At 39.6% G+C, this 24547-nt stretch overlaps 1 protein-coding gene and 1 long non-coding RNA gene across 2 annotated transcripts in view; one reads left to right on the top strand and one right to left on the bottom strand.

Moving 5' to 3' along the window:
* ARID5B (AT-rich interaction domain 5B) overlaps positions 1–24547 on the top strand; it is a 179783-nt gene that overhangs the window by 70414 nt on the left and 84822 nt on the right. The window contains exon 4 of the mRNA XM_015088330.3: positions 17742–17972. Within this exon, the coding sequence (XP_014943816.3) occupies positions 17742–17972 (231 nt within the window). The remainder of the gene's footprint in view (positions 1–17741; positions 17973–24547) is intronic.
* On the bottom strand, positions 2469–11370 carry LOC128312647 (uncharacterized). The gene is made up of 3 exons (XR_008292192.1): positions 11284–11370; positions 10133–10330; positions 2469–2852 (listed from the first exon to the last, which is right to left on the bottom strand). It is a non-coding gene; the product is annotated as an uncharacterized LOC128312647 (long non-coding RNA).

The following is a 24547-nucleotide window of genomic DNA, read 5'->3' on the forward strand; positions in this document are numbered from 1 at the left end:
TATGGCATTTCGTGCCAGATGACCAGTCCCTGTCATTAGCTAGGTGACGCTGAGTAGGTCATTCACCTTGCTGAGCTTTTTATGTCCTCTTGTGTAAAATGGGGATATTCATAATAGACTTGAAAGGCGGTTCTGGGAAGATTACATGGATCTAAGTATGAGAAAGGGCTTTATAAATTGTGAAGTGTTATACAGATGAGTGATTATACTATGCATAATAACTTATTTGTAATTTTACAGTGTTAAGCAGGGTATGTAGGCAGAAAGGGGAATTGCAGAGAGCTGGGGAGTCCTGTAATCAACATTTGGGTGAGCAGTCCCCAAAATGTGATCAGAAAACACAACCTCTTAAGGTGAGCCGTGAATGACCAAAAAAAAAAAAAAAAAGTGGGGAGAGGAAAGAGGGGAAAAGAGTATTCCATGATAAAATAAATTCAGGAAACGCAGCCTATTCCCTCCTGTAGATTGAAATGCCGGCTAGCAGGTTGAAGTCTCCAGGGCAGGGAGATTGTCTGTAAAACTTTGCTAAACGCAGTGTATTCTGTACTGTGGTACCCTTTCCCTCATAACACTTGGGTATATGCTCCCTTCTCTCCCCAGGAACTGGTTTCCTTGGAATACTTTGGGAAACAACCTGCAGGAATACTTTGGAAAACAGTCTGCAAAGCAGGAATAATAGTGAATATCTATTTAGTGTTGCCTGTGCCTGATACAAACCTCAGTACTTTTCATCTTTTAACTCATGGATGCTTCCAGGAAGGCACTGTTTTTTATGTCCATTTTAGAGATGAGGATCCTGACGCTCTGAGGTTGTCATTCCCCGGGTCACATGGTTAGCAGTTGACCAGTCGTGTGCCCTGCTGCTCTTTGATACAAGCTACCTTGTTGAATCCTACAAACGATTGAACTCATGCCTCCCAAACTCTCAAAGCAATTGATCTTAATGCTCACCATATACTGGTGCTGACAATAGGTAGACTAGTGCGGCCAACATTGTGGAGTATGTGATTTTTAAATGCGTAGCCTACTTTAAAGAGTTTATTGGTGTTACTAAGAGAAAAGAGTAGTAATTTCCGTTTTTAGCTACAACGCCACCTGTGGTCTTCTGTTAGCGAGCTCTGACCCCCTTTTCACTCTAGGATCTTTCGAACACTGCAGTGCTTCAAACTGGTTTTCTGTTTCTTATTTTCATCCTGTCCCCAAGCCTGAATTTCACCATCTGTTTCAATAGGTGCTTTAACACCTGGGATACTTGTTACCAAGCATTAATCCAGAGACCCAGCTCAGACATTCTCATTTAACCTAGCAGCAAGGTGGTCCAGGAATCTCTATTTAAACAAGCCCCTCAGCAGTTCCGCTATGACTGGTCCACAGAACATATGTCCTCTCTTGATTTTCATTTAAGCTTTGAGTGTGAGGACATCCTACCGAGCTAGCACTTGCCAAATGAGAACCTTGGCAGAGTATCAGTGAAAGTTGAGGCAAAAACAGACTTCCACTCAGAGGGTTCAACCGAAGAGATGTTAACAGAAGGAAGACTTACAGAGGTGTGGTCATGGTAAAGAGAATCCAGAGGATGGTTGAGGCACCCAGGGTCTAGTAATAGCAGGAAGCAAGGGGAGGAAATATTGCTAGCTGGTGAAAGCTGGAGCCCTGGAGGAAGGGCAGTGGTATAGGGGTGCAGCCACAGGCAGAACTATGAAACCAAAGCTGAGAGGGAGCAACGAAGAAATACCCCAGCTTCTCTCCACCATCTGATCTCCTGTTGGTGTCTTCCATTTGCTGAACTAAGAAAAGGCCAGAATGTGAGGAAGCCCAGTAATACAACCCTCAGGGGTCACACAGCAAGGCAGAGAGGCTAGATAATGAGTAGAGGACACCAAATAGTGAACAACCAGAAAATATTAATTTGAAATATTAATTGAACATTAATTGAAATTAACATCAGTTGAAAGCCTACCATGTGCTTCACTTGTATCTACACTGTTGGAGATTCAGAATGCTAGAGACCCTGCTCCCGCTTTCAAAGAACCCACAGTCTAGAAAGGGGGACTGAACATGAACAAATAAATTCAGTAAAATACCACAGAGTAACTGCATTTTAGGAGCTAAATTGATCTCAGTGATCCAAAATAACATTTCTGGAAGCAATAATCTGTTCTCCAGAGCAAGGATCATCCTACAGGGACCAAATAGATCAGATTTACTGTCCATAAAGCCTCTGTCACAACAACACAACTCTGGAACTGTGCGAGTCGGCTGCTGTAGCAGTGTCAATGAATGGGCATGGCTGTGTTGCGATAAAACTTTATAAAAACAGGCTTCAGGTTGGATTTGGCCCAGAGTTTGCCAACCCTTGCTTAACATAAACCATCTCACAGAAATATCTAGAATGGGGATCTGTAGCACTGGTAACTCGTGATATGAAACCACAGAATTGTAACTGGAATTAATATATTAGTCACCAGCAATTTGTTTATTGTGTCTTTCATGAGAAAAGGGAAGTAGGTGCGGATATTAGAGATTGGGGAAAGGAGGAATTTTGCAGTGGAAATGATTTTCAGCAGATGATAGGTATTATGGGAAATGTGAATAAACCAGATTCTTCCTCCTCCTATGTTGCATCAGCTTACTCACTACTAACACTGTACAAAAGGAAGTAAGACAGAGCATATCCGTATCATCAGCTTTCAATGATATTCTTCCACGGTGCACTGTGAGAGCACATTAGAAGGTGCTGGAGTTTTTATATGACTGCATTGCCGTGAGATTGAATAGTGGTTTCAGTTTCCAGTAGGTTTTATAAGTATCTCTTGCCTTCAGATGTTAAACTAATTTTCATATTGCACACACTAGAAAAAAAAAAGAAAGAAAAATACTCATTCCAAACAACTGATGTTCTCCTTGGCATTGTGATAGAAAACAGAGCAGATGGTTTGTGGGAATGCACCAGGTGAACTTGTAGTTAGTTAGTGCAGGATAGTAGATAGAACCTAGAGAGAGGGCTCTTACCAGGTTTTATACTTGAAGCTTTTTTTTTAATTTAATAAATCAGTTAATTTATTTGTTTTATCATTCGTCAGAAACCAAGATGGCAAGCAAGGATCTCTGCTGAGATAATGGCACAGGGTGGTTTGCCACCTTTTAGCCTTGCTTGGGGTTTTGGTTATCAGAACAGTGAAATAATAGCCACTTAAGGCTTTTCCTCCAGTTTTGTTCCCTTTTTCCAGTTGTGTTTCTGAACCCCTCTTAAGATTGTAGGGTCTTGGAGTCCAGGATAGAAAGGCATCAGGGGAACTATGCCAAATACTCAGAACTGCCCTTCCCTCCTGGCTGCCTCTTCAGGTCCAGGCTATCCAACACAGTAGTCTTCAAGTTTCTTTTCTGGTGGATTTCCTAAAACCGTGCCGTCCAATATGGTAGCCACCAGCCATATGTGGCTATTAAGCCCTTGAAATATGGCCTGTCCAAATCAAGAGATGCTGTAAACGTAAAACACGTACCAGATTTCAAAAACTCAATATAGAGAAAATAATGTGAAATATCTCACTAGTAATTTTTTACATTGCATGTGTGTTATAATAATATTGTGGGTATATTGGGTTAGATAAAATAGTTTTTTTTAAAGGGTATACCCTAGAGAAACACTGTACTTATCCTATGAAGTAGTACAAAATATTTTCTTAGTTTATACATATGTATCAAATCATTGTGTTGTGTACCTTAAATTAATACAGTATTATATGTCAGTTATATTTCAGTAGAACTGGAGGGATCAAGACAAAATTGAATTTTGCTTTTAATAATAAAAATTAGAGCTAAAATAGATAAATGGGCTATTAAAGTTATTTCGTGGGTTTTTTTTTCCTTTTTAGATTTTATTTACATATTTGGCTCCCATTATGTTTCCATGAATAGTGCTGCTTTCGATTTCTGAAACACTGTATTTGGGCCTTTACCCGGTTTTCAGTGGACGTCTAAATTTTATCATTGGTTTGGCTGAAGTTTTTTGTTAATAGGAGGTAGAAAATGTTAAACATGATGTATATGGTACTTGGCTATAATTTAAATGAGCGTATATGATTTGATAAAATCTTAAGTTTTAAAATCTGAGTTTATTAAATAATAGTATAACAGTTCTGAATAAATCACGTGAAATGTTTATCCTTAGGTTTTATCTAATTTACTTCAAAAGATCTGGTAGCCATGTAGAGCATTCCACCTATCTTTAAAGGGATCAGCATCATTAACCTTTATTGCTCTGGCTTTTCTGAATTCAGAACATCCTAACACAGGCCAAAGTACTCTATTTCTACTGCCAAGCCTCTCCTTTAACAGAAATTTGTGGAAGAAGGGAAAGATCAGAAACCTATGGTTTAAAAAGCCTTGACACAGCAATAAAGGAAGTTTCTTCGGAACCAGTATTTTGAGCGGTCTCTTTCGTAGTCCTAACAGCAGGGATGGGTGATGGGTAAAGAAGGACATTGGCTGTATTGAATGCGGTCTCATGGATAGAAGAGTGAGTGATGCAGATTTGAGGATCTGTCCCATTGCTACATAGGTAGGTTCCCCTAGGAAAGTTCTCTTATTCCCATTGGGTGGGGGTTTACCTCTTTGAAGATTACTGATTTAAGATGAGCCACTGATACAAGATAGAAGCCTTTGCCCTCTTTTCCTTGTTAAGCCACTCCAGAAGGCCTATGATAATAAGAAAGATAACAATGCAATCTATACAACTCTTCTTACCTCAAAATGTGAGCTCTCGGAGGTCAGTGCAGGAATTTGGAGGTGGTCCAGCACTTTTAGGGTGGTCCACACACTCCTCAAGTGGTGAGATCTTTCCGAAAATAAGTCCCCAAGATGAGATGTCCGCCTAAACTCATGACCCTTCATCCAAAAAGGCCTGCCAGCCAGTGACTGCCACACTTTGCTCAACAACTTTCTCTAGATTCTTTCAACCTTTTCAGAAGAGCTGCTGGCCCAGAGCCTCGGGTGAGAGCTTTGGGTGAACTAATGGCCCAACTGCTCTCACTCCTGGATGGAAGGTTCAGGTGCTTAGTGCAGCACCGTCTGCAGGCAGCTACACTTGTGAGCACACCTGCCGGGGTCTGGGGTGGGGGGTAACCAGAAATGAGGACACCAGTTCTGTGCCCTCCAGGAGTTCATAGATAGTTGCTGGCTGGAGAGATGCCTCTTCTCCTCCCAAGAGCAACTCAGAGCACCTTCAGAAAATATAACCCCTGCCCCACATTCTCCTCTTGTTTTACTATGTAAAGTAGACATAACATTTATCATTCAATTATTTAAAATTTTTTTGATGTTTATTATTTTTGAGAGAGAGAGACAGAGAGCAAGCAGGGAAGGGGCAGAGAGAGAGGGAGACACAGAATCAGAAGCAGGCTCCAGGCTCTGAGCTGTCAGCACAGAGCCCGATGCGGGGCTCGAACTCACAAACCGCAAGATCATGACCTGAACTGTAGTTGGCCGCCCAACCGACTGAGACACCCAGGCGCCCCATCATTCAATTATTTTTTAATGTGCAGGGGCATTAATTACACTCACAATATCACGTAACCATCCTATCTATTTCCTGAACTTTTTCATCATCCCAGACAGAAACTCTGCACTGGTTAAGCAACAACTCCCCATTCCCTGTCCCCTCCCCCCACAACCAGCTCCTGGCAACCTCTCTATTCTACTCTGTAAGAATTTGCCTGTTCTGGAAGCCACATAGGAATAGAATCATACAGTATTTGTCCTTTGGTGTCTGGCTTATTTCACCTAGCATAATGTTTTCAAAGTTGACCCATGTTATAGCATGTGTCAGAACATTCCTTTTTTAAAAAAAAAATTAATGTTTTTATTTATTTTTGAGACAGAGACAGAATATGAGCAGGGGAAGAGCAGAGAGAGAGGGAGACACAGAATCGGAAGCAGGCTCCAGGCTCTGACCTGTCAGCACAGAGCCTGATGCGGGGCTCAAACTCACGGACTGAGATCATGACCTGAGCTGAAGTCAGATGCTTAACCAACTGAGCTACCCAGGCGCCCCAGAACATTCTTTTTTATGGCTGAATAATATTCCGTTATTTGAACATACCACGTTTTGTTAATCTGTTCATCTATTGGGTTGTTTCCACTTTCTGACTCTTATGAATAATACTGCTGTCAACATTGGTGTGCAAGTATCGGTTTGAGTCCTTGTTTTCGATTCTTTGGGCTATATACCTAAAAGTGGAATTATTAGGTCATGTAGTAATTCTATATATAACATTGAAATAACTTCCAGACTGTTTTCCGCCACAGACAGCTGCCCCACTTTACATGCTTATCAGCAATGAATGAATGTTTGAATTTCCCCACATCCTCACCAACACTTGGGAGTTTTTGGTTTTGCCTTTGTTTTTTTAAGTAATAGCCATCCTAGTGTGTGTGACATAGTTATCTCATTGTAGTTTTGATTTGCATTTCCCTAATGGTTAAAAATGTTGAGGCTTTTTTTCATGTGTCATTTGTGTAACTTCCTTGGAGAAATATCTGTTGACATCCTTTCCCCATTTTAAAATTGGATTGTTTGTCCTCTTGTTGTAGGTGCTCTTTATATATTTGGGATTTGATCCCTTATCAGATATATGATTTGGAAATGTTTTCTCACATTCTGTGGATTGTCTTTTGACTTTTTTGACAGTGTCTTTTGATGCACAAAAGTTTTTAATTTTGATGTTATTTAGTTTACCTATCTTTTAATTCTGATTGCCTGTGTTTTTGGCACCCTTGTGAAATCCAAAGTCATAAAGATTTTCCACTATGTTTCATAGCCTTGAGTCTTTAAAAGGATCCATTTTAAGTTAATTTTTGCATATGGTGTGAGAGAAAAGGTCCAGCTCATTCTTTCCCTATGAATATCTAGTTTCTGCACATCATTTGTTGGAAAGACTGTCCTTTCTCCATTGAAGGGTCTTGGCTCCCTTGTCAAAAATCAGTTGGCCATATATTTGCAAGTTTATTTCTGGTTTCTTTATTCTGTTCAATCACATTTTATCCATATGCCAATACCACACTGTTTTGGTTACTATTGCTTTGTAGCAGTTTTTAAATAAGGAAATGTGAGCCCTCCAACTTGGCCTTTTTTTTTTTTCAAGATTGTTTTGATTGTTTGTGATCCCTTGAAATTTCATATACATTTTCCAGATGTTCTCATCTTTTAAAAAATTACACAATTAAAATGCAAACAAAGGATAAAATAATCACAGATAATCTCACAATCTAGAAGCATCTATTATTAACAAGTTTTAAGCATTTGTTTACAAAACAGCATGGGATACCACTTCACATGCTCTAGGATGGCTGTCAAAAGACAAATCATAGCAAATGATGGAGAAGATGTGGAGACACAAGAACGCTCACACGCTGGTGGAGAAAATGTAAAATGGCACAGCCAGTTGTGAAAACAGTCTGGCAGTTCCCAAAAAGGATAAACATAGAGTTACCATATGACCCAGCAATTCCATTACTGGGTATATGCACAAGAGATATAAAAATATATGTCCACATAGAAACTTTTACACAAATGCTGATAACAGTATTATTCATAATAGCCAAAAAGTATAAACAACAATAATGTCTCATTTATGGAATAGATAAATAAAATGTGGCATATCTGTACAATGGAATATTATTCAGTAATAAAAAGAAAAGAGGTACTGATATACTCTACAATGAACATTTTACTAAGTGAAAGAAGCCGGTGACAAAGAACTACGTATTGTATGATTCTGTTTATATTAAATGCTCAGAATAAGCAAATCTGTAAAGACAGAAAGTAGATTAAACAGTTGCCTACGGCTGGCCAGGGGAAGAGAGATGTGGGTGCAGGAGGGTTCAGAGTTTCTTCTGGGAGAATGGAAAGAAATGTTGCACATTTGATTGTAGTGATGGATGCACAACCCGGAGAATATACTAAAAGGTTGTATGCTTTAAATGAGAGAATTGTCTGATATGCAACCCATATCTCAGTAATGCTATTAAACAAGAGACATAGGTTTGAATATATTGTTCCATACCTTTTTTTTTTTACTTAATGTAACGGAATCTTTGCATGACCTGAAAGTTTTTTAATTTTGTTACTTTTAATAGACACACAGTTTTAATGAAAATAGATATAGCATTCATTACACACACACACACACACACACACACACACACACGTCAATATAAGTCAATCCTACACTGTTGGTGTTTAATTCTCCATACACATGATGGGTTTTTTCCCCTAATATAAACAATGTTGGAATTTATGAGATTTAGCCTGATCAGTGTTGATTAGTTGTGAAATAATCATGTCCTTGAAAGTCATGACAAATAGTGATTAGTCATTTTGTTAAGACACACATTTGGATCTTAATGCTGAGAAGACTGATGTGTGGAAGTTAATTATTTTGCTATTGATCTGTCCTGGATGACACCTTAATTAGGTTTATTCATGAGTGTGGGGGTTCAGGAGGGTCTCTCAAATGTGAAGGGTTTATACAGTTGCTGCAGTAATGGCATTGTGGTTCTTGCAATGTTGGCAAGTGTAAGACACAACTTGGAAATAAAAAGCCATATAGATTTATAAGGGGAAAGATGGCAGAAGTAATTATAATTATAATTTTTAAAGCCAGTTGGGCTAATGAGGTCAGGTTTCCTTCTCTTGTAACAACTTTGTCATAGTACCCGTAGAGGCTGGATCTTTGGTGTAGTTCCTTGTAAACCAAAAAAGGGTTGAGTTTAACTAGGTTCAAAGCCAATATAATCGCCTCACCTGGGCTGCTAGTAAATAAACAAATGTGTGAGTTCATCTCTGAGAAAACTTTGGGCACAATTTTTAGAGCAGGAGAAATTGTGTCTAAGCCCTGGCTCCCTGGTGCCCTCATGGGTTCTTCATACTTTCTTCTTCAGATAGTGAAATTCATTTATACTAAAAGAGAATGACTAACTATAGTTAAACAGTTTGTGAAAGGGAGGCAAGTGAAGGTAGGCCAGGGCCCTTAGAACCACACTCCAAATGTGGTCACCACTTCACCTACGTGTCAGTCTGGCCACGTGGTCTCAACAGTACATGCACTTATTGCCTAACCACGGTCATGTGTGACACTGCCACTCGGCTGAGATGAGCCATGTGGAAAGAAGGTGCGGAATTCTCACAGTGAAATCTAGAGTGGCTCCTGGATGTGGCTTAGAATTCAGGCACCATTTGGGAAAACCTTGGAGGTGGGGCTGGCGTGCTTCCCAGGGGGTTCGTTTGTTACTCAGAGTCATGGCAGCGTTTGGTTTTAGTTGAGCCTCGTATTGTTTTCTTTTTGGAGTGAGGAAGCAACGGTCAGGGCAAAAGCCAGTATCACTGTATTAATACATGGCTTTATATTTGTGTGCCCATGTATTGGAAGGGGCTTGCTTTGGGAAACAGCTAGTTAAAAACCCTGGATTTTGCATTTGAAATCTTCTTTGTTCTGTTTACAATCATGCCCTGAGATATTTTCCCACATTTTCTTCTTTATAAGTTCCCCAGTGATGTTTTCGTGGCCTATCTTGGGAAGATCTGTCTTTCCATTTATCAAAACAAATAGCAAGCTGGGGACCATTTAAAGTAGTTTTTTTAGTTAATAAAGCCAATCTCCTTGTTCTGTTATGTTAAAAGTACATTATCTTTTTTATTGCCGGTTCTCTATGGCTAGGTCTGTTTTCTGTCTTAGCAACCTCAGGGCTGCCCCACTTGCTTACTGTGTAGAGAATTACAAAATCATCAAGGGTGGGGCAGCACCAGCTGACTTACAGTACAAACCATTTCTCAAAATAACCACAACAGTGCAATACTGATGTGTAATTTACGTCACAGTATGTTTTTATGAAATAGTTTGTGGCATTTTCATTTCTATTCCGGATGGAATCTTGTTCTCTCTCCCTTCTAATCAGGCATTTAATTTATTTTTATTATTAATATTTTCCACTCCTTGTCTTGGCATGCCTCCAATTTAACAGCTTTGATGAGGGGGAAAAAAAAAGCAACCAACAACCGATCCTCCCCCAACCCCAGCTCCTCCCCAACATCAGTTTAACTGCAAATGTATTTTCCCCTTTGATGTGTACTTACTCTGGGTACTGAGTTTACTGCCTTGAGAGAGCTTGAGAAATATGGTGGGACACATTACACATTTACACGGCGTTGTAACCAGGAATTGATAAAGTTGACGTACAACTTTGGAATTTTAAACACTTTCAACCAAGTCAGGCTATTTAGTCTCCTTCTCTGCTGTCTTTTGCTTTTACGAATGTCTTTCTGTATAATGTCCTGTAATTAGAACAGGAAATCATTGAGTAACTGTAAGATGAATAAGAGCACTTAGACTGGAAGGAAAATTACCTTCCGAGAAATTATATTCTCTCTCTCCTTTTTTTTTTTTTCTGCATGTTACAATGTTGGTAATGATAGTAACAGCTGTAGCTACTCTTATCTGTAGAATTTTCAGGCTTAGGTTTTCTGAAGTAAAAAAAAAAATCATTTCAGTAATAATCAGAAATGAATGGACAGAAAATAGGAAATGCCTAATTATGACAAATATTCAGTGTCACAGCGGAGCAGCAATTAAATGGAAACTTCAATATAATTGTCAATAGCAGTAAGAATTGGAACAGTGCCAGGTATATAAAGTTGATGCTTTGCCGTGGGTTGGTTGCTAGGAGCACAGTGAAAAGTATAAAGCTTTGAGAAAGGAATGTCTAATGTAATAAAGTAACAGAAAGAAGCATAAATCATTGTAAGAGCCTCTCATATTGACATTATTTTACTTAAATTGTCTCAAAACTAGACATCAAGTTTTATAACAGGAGCAAATTCATATTTGCTTGGGGGGAGAAAAAGAACACTGTATGTTGTCTTTGAAGGACTGGGGACTTTGTGTCTCAAACGTAGCCTTCATACATATTTGGAATCTTTTAAGTGAAAATCTTTAAATGTTTGTTTCTATTGGCATCCAAATGCATTTGCCCTAATGCGATTAGAGAACTAAAGGGCAAAATACTTGGCAGATTTTTCAGTTGAGGTAATTAGGTGCAGGAAGGAACATGCATACTTTTTCCACCAGGCTCTATAAAATCCTGGTGCAAAGATTTTTTTTTTAAGATTTTTCTTTTTAAGCTTACTGATGTTAGAAGTAGATTATAGTGGTTTTCAGTAAGCATAATAGTGTGATGTTTCCGAAACAAGCCTTCCCCTTCTTCCCCCAGAATGAAAAAGAAAGTTACATTTCTAAATGTTGTGTAACAGATAAAAGCAAATTTCTCCTCCGGAATTTATGTTTTCAGCCTTCTGTGCATTTGGCCACCATTATCTGTTTAAAAAAAAAATAGCATTATGGATATTTGAAAGTCAATGCTCCATTAATTCATTGTGTTTGCTATTTCATGCATCTCTCTTTGTATAAAGACAACTTGAGCAACGTGCTATTCAGAATGAATGCCTGCTCTTACCCTCTCCCCCCCCCCCACCCCTTCCCCATTCCCAGCCCAACTCCGAGGATTAAAGCAATGGTATACAGTTACTGTTTGAAAAGCTTGGGTGGAGTCTCACGTTATAATTACAGTTTCTCTGTGGAATTCTGTTTTGGACTTTGAAGATATATAAATAAGTGAAAAATTGACATTGAGAGAGGTTAACAAAACGTGTAATTATGATATAAGCACAGGATTAGAGTAATTTTGGTTGAGCATTACAAGCAGTGTACTTTAGGTATTAACTTTTAATAGGCAAAATTCTTTTCACTGAAGTTGAAATGAGGTTTAGTAATTTTGGGTCTCTTATTCCCTTTGAATATTTCATTTAAAAATATTTCACTTTCTTTTTTGGTGGGGAGGGGAATTGAGAAATGGGATGACATTTTAATAGAATATCATAATATGGCTTAAAATTTCAGTCTTTGGTACCAACAATTTATTGCTGATCATTTTCTGTTAACAGAAATCAAGTAATGCATACATAATCCAACCAACTATAGCTGACTAGAGTGTGTTAGAATAAGATTCCTTGGGGTAATACTTTGATTTCTTTTCCTATGTGGGTGTGGTTGAAAGAAAATCTTTGTTCCAGGGACACTCTGTTTATCTTTCGCTAAACAAATGTGCAATTTATCCATTCTTTATTCATTCTTAGATTTATCTGCTAGACCTATTATGAATTGGAAAGGGAAAAATATCCTATGCAGTATTTATTGGCAGCCTCCGTATCATGGGTAACTGCATAGGAGTGTTTGTTTATATGTACATGAAATGCAAAAGGAGGAAAGTAGTAGCTGAGGAATTTAAATAAGAGTTCTTGAAAGGGTTGTTTGGCTTTATTTGTTTCTTAGTGTACTAGGGCAAAATAAAATGTGACAGCTGTTGAACAATTTAATAGTTTTGTAGCTGTATGAGGAAGACGTTAATTTAATGCAAAGGCTTAGGGGGAAGTTATAGGATCATGAGTTTAGATCTGGAAAAGTCTTCCAAACTCATAATTTTATTCTCTGCTTTACATACTTTCCTGTGAAGGTGACTGTACTTGGGAGAATAAAATTCTTCTCCAGTTGACTAAGCATGTCTACCAAATTCTTCTAGGGTAAAGTTTCTCTGAGGTATCTTCACTCGGAGAAATTTTACCCTAGATGAATGGTTGGTTCTTTCAGATCACACCTTCACTATGGATCTTCTCTTCACTCTCACCTAGAATGTTTTCTTAACTTTCATGGAAGTCCTGAGGGTCTCATGGCTTTGTCTGTTTTTGTTGTTGCTGTTGTTTTTTGGTTTTGTTTTTGTTTTTTGTTTTTTTTTTTAATTAAGGACAATTCCTTTCATGATGTCTAATTGTAAGGTTGGAAATTTACCACTGTCCAAACAATGCCAAAGTTCTGGTCCAAATGGATGATTCTTTTCATAAAGAGCAAAAGTATCATAATTTTTTGGTTTGGTAGTAGTAAGTTGTATTGCCACATTAAACCAGGTCCCAGCTGGACCTCTAGATTCTTAGTATGGAAGAGGTTAATGAGGCACAGGGGTTCTGGGCTTGCACAACCTGAAGTTGGCTTTAGTTCCTATTATATGGGTAGAAAGTAGGAAACTGATATACACAATCCTCCACTTATCCATGGAGGATACATTCCAAGACCCCGGGTGGATGCCTGAAACTGCAGATAGCACCAAACCCTATATATGCTGTTTTTTCCTATTAATACACACCTGTGAAAAAGTTGAATTTATCAGCTGGGCACAGTAAGAGATGAATAATAATAACTAATAATAAAATTGAACACTAATAACAATATACTGTAAGAAAAGTTATGTGAAAGTAGTCTCTCTCAAAACACCTTATACTGTACTCACCCTTGTTCTGTGATGATGTGAGATGATTGGATGCCCGAGCAAGGAGAACAAGTGAGGTGGATGATGTAGGCATTGTGACGTGGCGTTAGGCTACCACTGACCTTCTGATGATATGTCAGAAGGCGGATCATCTGCTTCCAGACCGCCGTTGACCACAAACCGCAGAAAGCGAAACCGCAAAAAGCGAGACCACTGCACATGAAAGATGTGTCAGTGCTGCTAGATCATTACAATGTGACTTGCATGTTCCCAAATAACAGCAAGCTAACTGAACCGGAGTAGAACCTGGCTTGTAGCTGGCTGAATCCTACAGTTCTTGATGAAACAGAGGTTTTGTATTTTACATGACCAAAAGCCATCATCCTCCTCCCTAATATTGTAAGTTGCTTAAATTTCTAATAATAATATGTCAAATAAACAAAGATTTTCTTTCAACCACAGCCACATAGGAAAAGAAATCAAAGTGTTACCTTAATGATAATAATTTTGCTATTATTAGTATTGGTGACATTTTGTCATAATGAAAAGCCCGTCAAACTTGGAATTAAAAGACCAGGTGGCAATCTCACCTCTGTCACTTTGCTTCCTTGAGATCCCGAACTAGTCACTTGGGTGTCTGAACTTGTTACCCCACCTCGGAATTGGGGGATGTTCAGAAGCAGTAAATCCTACTAATAGGGTTGTTGTGAGGAACAGAAGAGATGTGTTTTGTGAAAGACCCTTGTAAATTTTTGTGTTCTATTATCAGTACTACAAATCATAGTATTTCTAAACAAATAGTCCCTCAGTCCCTTGTATTTTTGGCTAAGAGAGCTTGTTTTCATTTGGGGTCTTCTGTAACACCTACAACAATCTGGGAAAGTGGCAAGAAGAAGGGAATTCGGTCCTATATTCTTTTCTGGATACAGTGGGGGTTTTGATAGAAGCATATACCTAAAAACAAGTTATAAATATATATATTCTTGGGAACCCCAACTGAAGATGTTTCAACTTAACAATTTTTTGACTTTACAATTGTGTAAAAGCGATATGCATTCAATAGAACTGTACTTTGAGTTTGAATGTGAATCTTTTCCCAGGCTGGCGATATGGGCACAATACTGTTTGGTGCCTGCCATCAGCCCCCAGCCACAACTCCCAGTCAGCCACACGGTCACGAGGGTCAACAACTGACACACTGGTAACATTCTGTACCCACGCAACTATTCTGTTTCTCACTTTCAGTAAAGTACTCAATAAATAACATGAGATATTCAATACTTTATTATAACATAGGCTTTGTGTTAGATGATTTTGCCCAATCTCAGTGTTCTGAGCACATTTAAGGTAGGTGAGGCTAAGCTACGGCGTTTGGTAGATTGGGTGTATTCAATGTCTTTTCAATTTAGGGTATTTTCAACTTATAATGGGTTGTTGAGACATAATCCCATTGAAAGTGGAGTGTGTGTGTGTGTGTGTGTGTGTGTCTGTGTGTGTGTTTACACATACATACAGAAACAGAAATCAAAACCCAAACTGAATAAATTATTATACATCTGTGCAAAAGCTAAATTCAGACTCTGAGGTAGTGGTTTCAAAGTTTAATGTGCATGCACTACTTGGGAGCTTGTTAAAAATGTAAATTCCTGGGCCCTAACCTTCAAGATTCTGAGTTAGTGGTCCTCGATAGGCCCCTAGGGCCTGCCTTTTTACAGTTACTCTATGTGATTCTGATGCGGGCAGTCCTGGGAGCAGTCTTAGAGGTAATATCTCCAAAATGAATGAATATCATAGGACACATTTCCATGACTTGGACCAGAGGGAAATTGCTAGCTTTTCTTCCAACAGAAAGAGGATTCATGGCTTGGCTTGTGTTTTGGGAACTGCATGAAGAAAGAGGGATAAATGTTTGGAGCTAGGATGAGGTGAAGAGAAAAAACAAAAACAAACAAACAAACAAACAACAACAACAAAAACCAGGTCATTTCTAAGCACGAAAGATAGCCAGGGAGCAGATTCCAGAGAATTAGGGAGAGGTTAGAGATGGCATTATCATGAAAAATGATCAGAGAAAAACAGAAAGAGAATGAAGGGACAAGAAGGAAGTGAAATGGTCCCAAGAATGCAGGTGACATCTTCTGCTATAAAACTAACCCTGAAGCATCCATTCTTCTGCCATCATTCCACCTGAAAAGCAGGATGCCCTCCATTTCAAGACCACTTGGAGAAACTAGTGCAACCATTGCCCCTGTACAGAAAGCCAACAGCACAACCAAGATAGAATTTTGGAAGCTGTGTATAGATTTGCACAGTATTTACTCTTTACAGACATGGTATTAGGTGACGAGCATGCTGAAATAAGTCCTCAGAGTCCATGGTTATACCCTCTCTCATCCACAATGTCTTGGACAAATACAGCATAATAATACAGTTGACACGTTGGGGGCCGCTTCAGTGGTCTGGAGTTCTGATGATGTTTGGTGGATAGTTCCTATAAAATTCTTTGTGCTTGAACTCTATAGAAAGCACAGATTTGAACCCAAAGTGTGAACTAGGGTCTGGGTCTGCCATAAAAATCTCAAATTTAAATGCCTTGGGGCATATTTCAGCATCTTAAAAACTGTACTTCATTTGGGGACTTGCCTTCAATGTAAACATATTTCCTTTTAATTCAGTATGGCAGCTGACAAAGTGACTACCCACAACCAGGCAGGAGTCTAAGAAATGTAAACTGTTAAAAGATGTCATCTTAAAAGCAGCTAAACATCTCCATTCTCAAAGAAGCCTCCAGCCTGAGGAACTAAGTGAACATAATTAGAAATACATCTGGGTATTGGCCTCCTATCTGAAAAGGTCACATGCACACCTTCCACTGGTACTGGTTATATTCTATCATTTGTTCTGTCCTGACTCATTTGTCTCCCACTGGTTACCAGATGGCCACGATAATGTTGGTATCCTTAACAACTGTCTTGTGCAATTCCCTGCAGCATGGTAAGGACTCAAAATATTGAGTGTTTTCCCTTTGGATAAGCCAGTGACATATCTGGGAATTGCTTACAAACGCCCTGACGGAGTGGTTATAAAGAGTGATGGCAGACTGGGTCATGGAGCCTAAATTCAGCTTGACATTGTGCAGGTGGCAGGCTACCAAAGGGGAGTTTTTGCCATTTCTCAGGCTTAAGATGAAGGCAGGATTCCTCCATGCAGAATCTGGTTTTTATAAATAATCACTTAATATAGAGAGGTGTAGATAAGCATTAAGATCATTGAAAAAGAGAGTTTCATTAAAGTGGCTGAAATGTTCTGAGCTAAGTTGGTTCTGATGGAGCTGTCACAAGGATGCTTGGGGAGTCCTCTCAGCATGGTTCTCTGAGATGTGCCAAGTTACCAGATGGATTGGAGGAACATTAGAAGGTAGGGGGTAGGAGAAGGGGGGAGGGCAAAGAAGGTGGAGGTATCAATCAAGTTGGGATAGATCATGCTGCAAAAACAAATAACCCCCCAAAGCACAGCCTCACTTACAACAACAAAGGTTCCTTTTGTGCTTGTGTTCTGTGTCCATTTAGGATCAAGGAGGGGTCTCTGCTCCATGTGATTCTTACTCCAAGACCCTGAATGGCAGAGTCGCCACGATCCGAATCATTACAGATGCCCAGGACAAAGGGAAAGAGAGTGTTGTCAGTCAAACACTGGCCCCTAAAGTAGCCACTCACTTCTGTCACATTTTATTGGCCAAAACAAGTCACATGGTCACTTGACTCCAGTGGGCCAGGAAGCATGGTCTTTCCACACGACCATAAAGAGAACCAGAAATATTTGTTGAATGGCACTACCCACCACCAGATTTGATGATGATGCTATTTGAACTTATGGACATCTCTCTGGGGCCAGATGACCTTTACAGAGACTTCCAGCACTGAAAGAATATATAATCCAAAAATGTAGCAATACCAGACTCTGGAAATATGTATAAAGAAGCTCCACAAAATTCTGATTTTTCCTATGATGAGTGACTTTAATGCTTAAAATATATATCAGACTCTTTCAAAACAGTTTTTTGGTTCTGCTGCTTTCTGGTGACCCAAACATTGCTTAATCTGTCTATGAGATCACCCCATCTCTTTCTTTTCCCCACTTTTTCTTTTCCCTACCAGTAACCCGAGGCTTTTTAGTGGAATTGGGTTGGTGAAGTGGGGCTGGGAGAATGCCCACGTCAGCCAGACAGAGACAAACATGACTTGGTAGAAGAGTCTCACTGAAGACACATTTTAATACAAAACCAGAATGATCACTGAAATCATGCCATAGCCCGGACAGTTCTTTGTTGGAGGGAAGAAAGTAATGGGAGCTTTTTCTCGTTTGTCTAGGGGAGGACGATGAAGAAACCAACGTGATCGTTCTCAGCTACCCTCAATACTGCCGGTACCGATCGATGCTGAAACGCATCCAGGATAAGCCGTCTTCCATTCTAACGGACCAGTTTGCGTTAGCCCTGGGGGGCATTGCGGTGGTCAGCAAGAACCCTCAGATCCTGTACTGTCGAGACACGTTTGACCACCCAACTCTCATTGAAAATGAGAGTATATGCGATGAGTTTGGTGAGTCTTTTTTTTTTCTTTTTCCTACCTGAAACTTGCGCGTGTGTGTTTAGTTGTTTTCGGTTCTTGGAAAGAGCGGTGATGGGGAACAAGGCTTATTTTCACAATCTCTGTGTGCCACCCCTCCCCTCCCCTCCCCCCAAAATTATTGTGGCATGAAGTGTCATTGCCTCTTCAGGAGCCTCTGTTTACCAGGGTAAAAGGTTATTATTTAGAATTTGTTGTTCAGTATAGGGTCCAAAGTTGCTTGGTCGACCTTGAAATTGGACTTTCAGACAAGAAGCTTCCGTGTTAGTTCTTTCTTCGAAGGCTTTGGCTATTTGGATACTGATTTTTGTTTTTAATTGATCACGCCCTTTTCCGTGTTATAAGGAACTATAAAAATGCACCAGTTGTGACTACTTCAGTACTATAAAGGTGAACAGATAGACTGATGATAGATAGATCCCCATGCCCCTTAATTTTTTTCATATATATGTATGTATGCACATATATATCCATCTTTGGTGGGCACAGTGTATAAAAAATATAGAAAGATTTATTTATATATCTATATTCAGATATCTGTGTATATTTTTATACTTATTTATATATCTATATTCAGATATCTATATATATTTTTTGTACACCATGCCCACCAAAGATGGATATATGCACACATATCTTTATCTGCATCTCTGCCTAGCTGATCAGTCATGTGTCTCTATAGATAGAAGTGAAGGAGGAGAAGAGATACACATTTGGGAGACCTTGCATGATGCAGTGAATGACTGGAGGCAAGCCAGGGTCACATCTCTCACATCTTCATTTTCTCATCTGTGTGTTGAAGAGACTGGATCATATCGTGGTTCTCAATAGGCTGGGCAGGGATATCAGAATGCCCTGGGGGTGCTTTATCAAGTTATAAATGTTCCCTGGAAATTCCTGTACTTACAGAGGCATGAAACTCCCCCACCTACCCCTTCTTTGGGAATTGCCACCATGGAGCGACCAGTATGATGACCGACCCATGCTGAATCTCTCATGGGTCCTGGGGTGAAGAAGAGTCTGAGACCACTGGCCCAGAGGGAGCACTAATGGGGTCCCCTTGAGTTGGAACACTCCTTGATTCCATTGGCTAATGTTTTCCCAAGGATCCCTAGTTTGTGGGTTATTCAGATTCAGATTATTCTGCTAAACAATTGCAGGCCTCAGCATGGTTTGAGAAATCCACTGTATTCATGACCTTGGCAGCCTTCCACCTGTTTCAGGGGGGTGTTGTACGTAGGGGTGAGGATGAGGGGATGATGTATAATCCAACAAAGAAGGGAGGAAAGAAGTAGGGCACCTAGGTTCATCGGACCTGGCTTTTTCTTTTTTCCTTACAAACTTTTTTGTCGGATGCCTTTCACAGCTCCGGCTTACCGAACGACTGCCATTCTATAAGAGAATAGTAGTGTTTCTATTAAGTTATTTTCTCCTTTTTCCAAGAAGAATTGTTTAATACTCAAATAACCTTTTGTATTCAAGTAGATGAATGTATCCAATACATTTTTTAATACCTTCTCTTTTCAGATCAACCTCTACAAATCTTCCCTTTTTAACACTTCTGTTTTGAGGGTTGTTTTTTTTTTCCCCATATCCCTGACGTCCAAACCCCTCTGTCCTGCTTGCCACTGAAGAGGTCTGTAAATTTCTGACACAAAATAAAACTGAAAGAATGCTTTCCCTCACTTAAGAGTATTCAAAGAGCATCACAATGTAACATGATGAAAAATGTTTTAACCTTTTTGGCTAATTTAAGAGTTATTAGTCATTGAGCTTGAAAGCTGTTGTGTCTGGAATTGGTAATAGAAAGAAGTTCCAATTTAACAGTGATCACAATGGTTGTTAAGAGTTACTAAATTAGTTTTAAATGTTCTCACAAACACAAGCATCTGACTTTTGAATATTTTCCTGAACTTTCTTCTGGTAAAGCTAATTTTAATGCTGTTTTTTTTCTCCAGCCTCTTAAAGTGGAAGCTTTCTTTTGGAATAAAGGTACCTTTAAAGAGCTTTTAGATGGCTAGCCTAATCATTAGAATATTAGATTTTTCTTTAATCTTTAATATTAGTTGAGTTTGTACTTCGTATAGTATTTCATTCTCCTAAGTGGACACCCTTCCCCCCCCCCCCCCGCAAAAGAGCTTATTTTGACCTGATTTGCATACCTTCGCCAACATCCCTCCCCCACCTTCCATGTTGGGTCACACATCTAAATTTCCAGAAAACACCCTTTTAAACCTCCAATTGGTTGTATTTGAAAGCAACATGGGTTAAAGAGTTTGTTAAAATGTGGGGTTGGGTTTCTCCAACCAACTAACAGTTGGTAGGAGAACATAAATTTCATTAGCATTAAACAAATGTTCCTAATATTAAACACTGCCAGATGACTGAAGCACTTCTGTCAGATTACCGCGAGTGCCAGGGGGCCCACAGATGAATTTTCTACACAGTATATATTCTGTACCACACGTTTGGTGACTTCAGTAATTGGTCAAATGTAATTTAGGTAACAGTATGCCTAGGCTGTAAAAATCAAATTTTATTAGCCATATCACCAGGTGGGTGAATGGTGGAGCTGATGGCAAAGGGTTTATAGCATTTATCAGCTACACCTTTGACACATGGAATTCATAAATTGCCATAACGTACCTGCAAGGCCCTTCTCAAAAGGACAGTGTCTGCTTTCCTATGATTAAATAATGTTTGTTTTATTAACTAATATATTTTCTGCTTTCTCCTCTTAAATGGGATTATGGAGTGGGGGTGAGAGAGGGCGTTCAGAAGATAAATAAAACACGCTTCTTGCTTGCTTGGAGGATTTAAAAATCTAATTGGGGAAGACAGGATTAACACACCTGAAAGGTTAACTAATGTTACAAGAAAGTCAATGATTAAGTATTTGGTGAGTGTTGCAGAAAGCAAGCACAGGAGGAATTTAGCACTGGGCTGGCCAGGACAGGGAGGCGGGTGATCCTTGGAGGGGGGTCAGGGAAAGCCTCATGAAAAAGGCAGGACTGGGTCTGGTTTTAAAGGACAGGGAGAGGGGCGCCTGGGTGGCTCAGTCAGTTAAGCATCTGACTTCCACTCAGGTCATGATCTCCTAGCTCGTGGGTTCGAGCCCCGCATTGGGTTCCACGCCAACAGCACAGAGCCTGCTTGGGATTCTGTCTCTCCCACTCTCTCTGCTCCTCTCCCACTCGTGCTTTCTCTCTCAAAAGTAAATAAATAATAAAAACTTAAGAGAAAAAAAAAAGGATAGGGAGAAAGGCTAATAGAAAAGTTTTGGAAATACCTAGATCACTGACAATTCATGTCCTGACTCTCCATGTTAAGAATGGCTGCCTTCACCCTGGGTGAACCGTTGGCCTTCCCTTACTTGGTTTGCCCCCAATAAATGGACTGGTGCCTTCTCTTTACCAGGGGGACAGGAATATGAGTCTGTGGACCAGGGCTGGGACGAACCCAGGCAGTGGCTTTAGAGCCCAAACTAGGCTTTCTTGGGCAGAGATGACCCACATCCTCTGTGCGTGTGACAGCCTCTTCCAACTGCTCAGACATCATCCCCCCTCCCCACTGTTTCAATGTTGTCCACTGAATAACAGGTTTAATTGAACAATAAAAGTAAGGCTTTTAAATCTACAATGAATCCCTATAAATAAATTCTCCATGGAATTTTATGAAGCTGTTTAATGAAAAGTTTGATTAGAAACTATTAAAGAAAAATAGAATAGATGAAATTTCATCATTTAGTCCCACATTACAGTGGTGTCATTTTGATTTTTATTTACATTGAGATATTCAGAATAGAGTAAATATATCCTGGTTTTAATTAACTATCCTCCTTACTTGGGAAAGGTTATTTTAGGCTTGAAGGGTTTTGATAGCATACCATCTGCTTTCGTCCCTGTATTTTATTCAAGTCCCTTCCCTGCTTACAGCGCTGTGCGATATCTAAACCTATGACATAAGCATAAATCGAATCATATTAATGCAGGTGATTGAAAAGCTTGAGCCTCGACATCCTGCCTGAATCCTTCTGTCTTGTCAGTTACAATGCTCTTAAAGGCAATGTGCTCTTTTCTCAGCACAAGAAAATGGACTATTTTTTAAACTAAAGCAATGGACTCCCCATTAAAGCATTGCGAAAACTGGTTGTATTGCACATGCAATTAGGAAATGAGATTATAATAATAATGAAGGGACAGTGACATTACGAATGACAATTTTTCTCATAAAAATCTCTCCCCTGTGCATAATTCCTGCCCCCACTGTCCTGTTAGACTCTCCTAGCACGAGGCATTCTTCAACCATCCCCCCACCTTGCTTTTACCTCTTTTTATAATTTGATTCCTCTTTTGTAAAACACATACCGTCATTTATATCATGCTATTGTCTGGACGGTAGGAAAAACACACACGTGCACCCATTTTGCCTATTTTCCCTGTTAGAACAATAAAATGCCTACCAGTTTGTCATGCGTGCTGTTTACATGACTATCACACGATTGATTTCACATGTGTGAAGTGTTGACAGCCAACTCCAAACAGAGGTGTGCACAGTACAGTAGGTACATGGACAACTTTAAGGTACCAGCTTTATCAGATGTAAGGTGGACCCAGTATATATAAATGAGATGAAATCAGTCCGTAAATATGGGTGGAACTAAATGGATTAAGATATGGTTAATTAAAAATATAACAAAAGATACGGTTTATTTTAGTCTGAGTTTTGAATTACAAAGAGACATAAGACATTCTCCTAAGTTCTGTGGGGTCGGTGTGTGTGTGTGTGTGTGTGTGTTCCCTGACCAAGGAATGGGATGGAGTTAAAGGAAGGATGTGGTAATTCACCTGAAAAGAGCAGAGATGAGATGGACTGCCGTCTTGGCATTTGGTCCACGTGCAGGAAACCATGAGATCCTCTCTTCAGGGAGAAGGTGGCTACATCAGCATTAAAACATATCCTTTGCTGAAGCGCAAGGAGCATGGAACCATTTAGGGGAAAGAAGTGCCAGGCTTACAAACAGGCACAGTATTAATCAAGGCTCGCCTGTCTGATTTGCTATTCCTCTGGGCAAGAGATGTAAGTCCCCTCACTTGTCCCATCTTTAAAACCAGGTAGTAATAGCTCATCACCAGACTCAGACTAAATCTGTATCCGCTTGTCCTCTGGGCAAGAGATGTAAGTCCCCTCACTTGTCCCATCTTTAAAACCAGGTAGTAATAGCTCATCGCCAGACTCAGACTAAATCTGTATCCGCTTGACCAAAAAAAAGTCCTCATGGTGAATGAAGATTCTCTACTGTTTCTATTAGAACTTAGGACTTGGACAACTTAGAATCATCTACACTGATCTTGCTCTGTAAATAATAAAGGAACTGTTCCTCTAAGGCCCTGGGACTCTTTCTAGAACCATAATGGAAAAGAAAACTTTCCTACTTTCTACAGTATGTTTTAAAGAATCTTTTCTGACTCTGCACTGAACTTTCCATTTCTGTTTTCCTGTTGGGTGAAATAATGACATTCTAGACAAAAGAAGAAAAAGCCAAGGGAGGGAGGAAAACAGAAGAGGAATGAAACTTTGACTTATGAAAGAAAATTCAGGATGCATAAAATTATTTTGAAGCAGAGGACGAGCTGGACTGTGCCTCTTCCCTCTAAACATCACATGTTTTGCTGGAAATGAAAGGAAAGGCAGTTGTTTTGTTAAGGATCATGGGAATTTGTAAGTGAGTAAACATTTTTTTTTTCCTTGCCAAAGTAGGTTTCATGGTCACAGTGGATTTCGATGATCAAATGGCCTTGCTCCTGGCCCCTGTCCACATTCAGGCTTTTGCTGCCTGCCTGCAGTGCCCACCGATCTCCCAAATGATAACAAGGCAGATGTTTCTCTTTAATTGAAGCAGAGTGGAAAAGGAGCCGTGCTTCTTGTATATTGCTATTTATGCAGAAGACCTTAACCTTCAGAGATCTCTCTTGGAGGACTGTTTTGTCTTGGAAATTTTCTAGAGATTCTGTTTGCCATTAGATAGTGGCCTACCCAGGACCATGCTTGGTACTTTCTGTTTATTGCATGTGCTGCCCAAGTAGGGGCAGAGGAATGTTTAAGTTCATCATACAACGTAGTAAATGTAGTGGTATATCGGATGTGCTCAATAGTACAGGTAATGATTAACATATGGCCTTGGCTTCCAGGACGCTAAGACACAAAGAGGGCTGGAGAGCAGACCTCCTGGGGCAGAGGCATTGGAAGCTAGGGTACCATCTCTTTGGAGGGTTAACGAACAGAATTTTTATGTTGTTACTGCAAGTTAACTTTCAGAGTCATGCTATATGGAATGGGTAGGATTCACGAATTTCTTTTCTATTTTTGGAACTTGAAGGGATATTTTAAAATAACTGTGGACTCCTTTTGTAGCCGAGGGGACTCAATGGGTTATTAAAAACTATTTGGACTCACGGGTACAATAAACTCTTGTTCACTCCAGAAGAAAGGATTTGTGTCTATATTGGCTAATATTTCACCTAGCATTTCATTTAGAAAAGCAAGAA

This window comes from Acinonyx jubatus, chromosome D2 (assembly GCF_027475565.1).
Source record: "Acinonyx jubatus isolate Ajub_Pintada_27869175 chromosome D2, VMU_Ajub_asm_v1.0, whole genome shotgun sequence".
In the NCBI taxonomy this organism is placed as follows: domain Eukaryota; kingdom Metazoa; phylum Chordata; class Mammalia; order Carnivora; family Felidae; genus Acinonyx; species Acinonyx jubatus.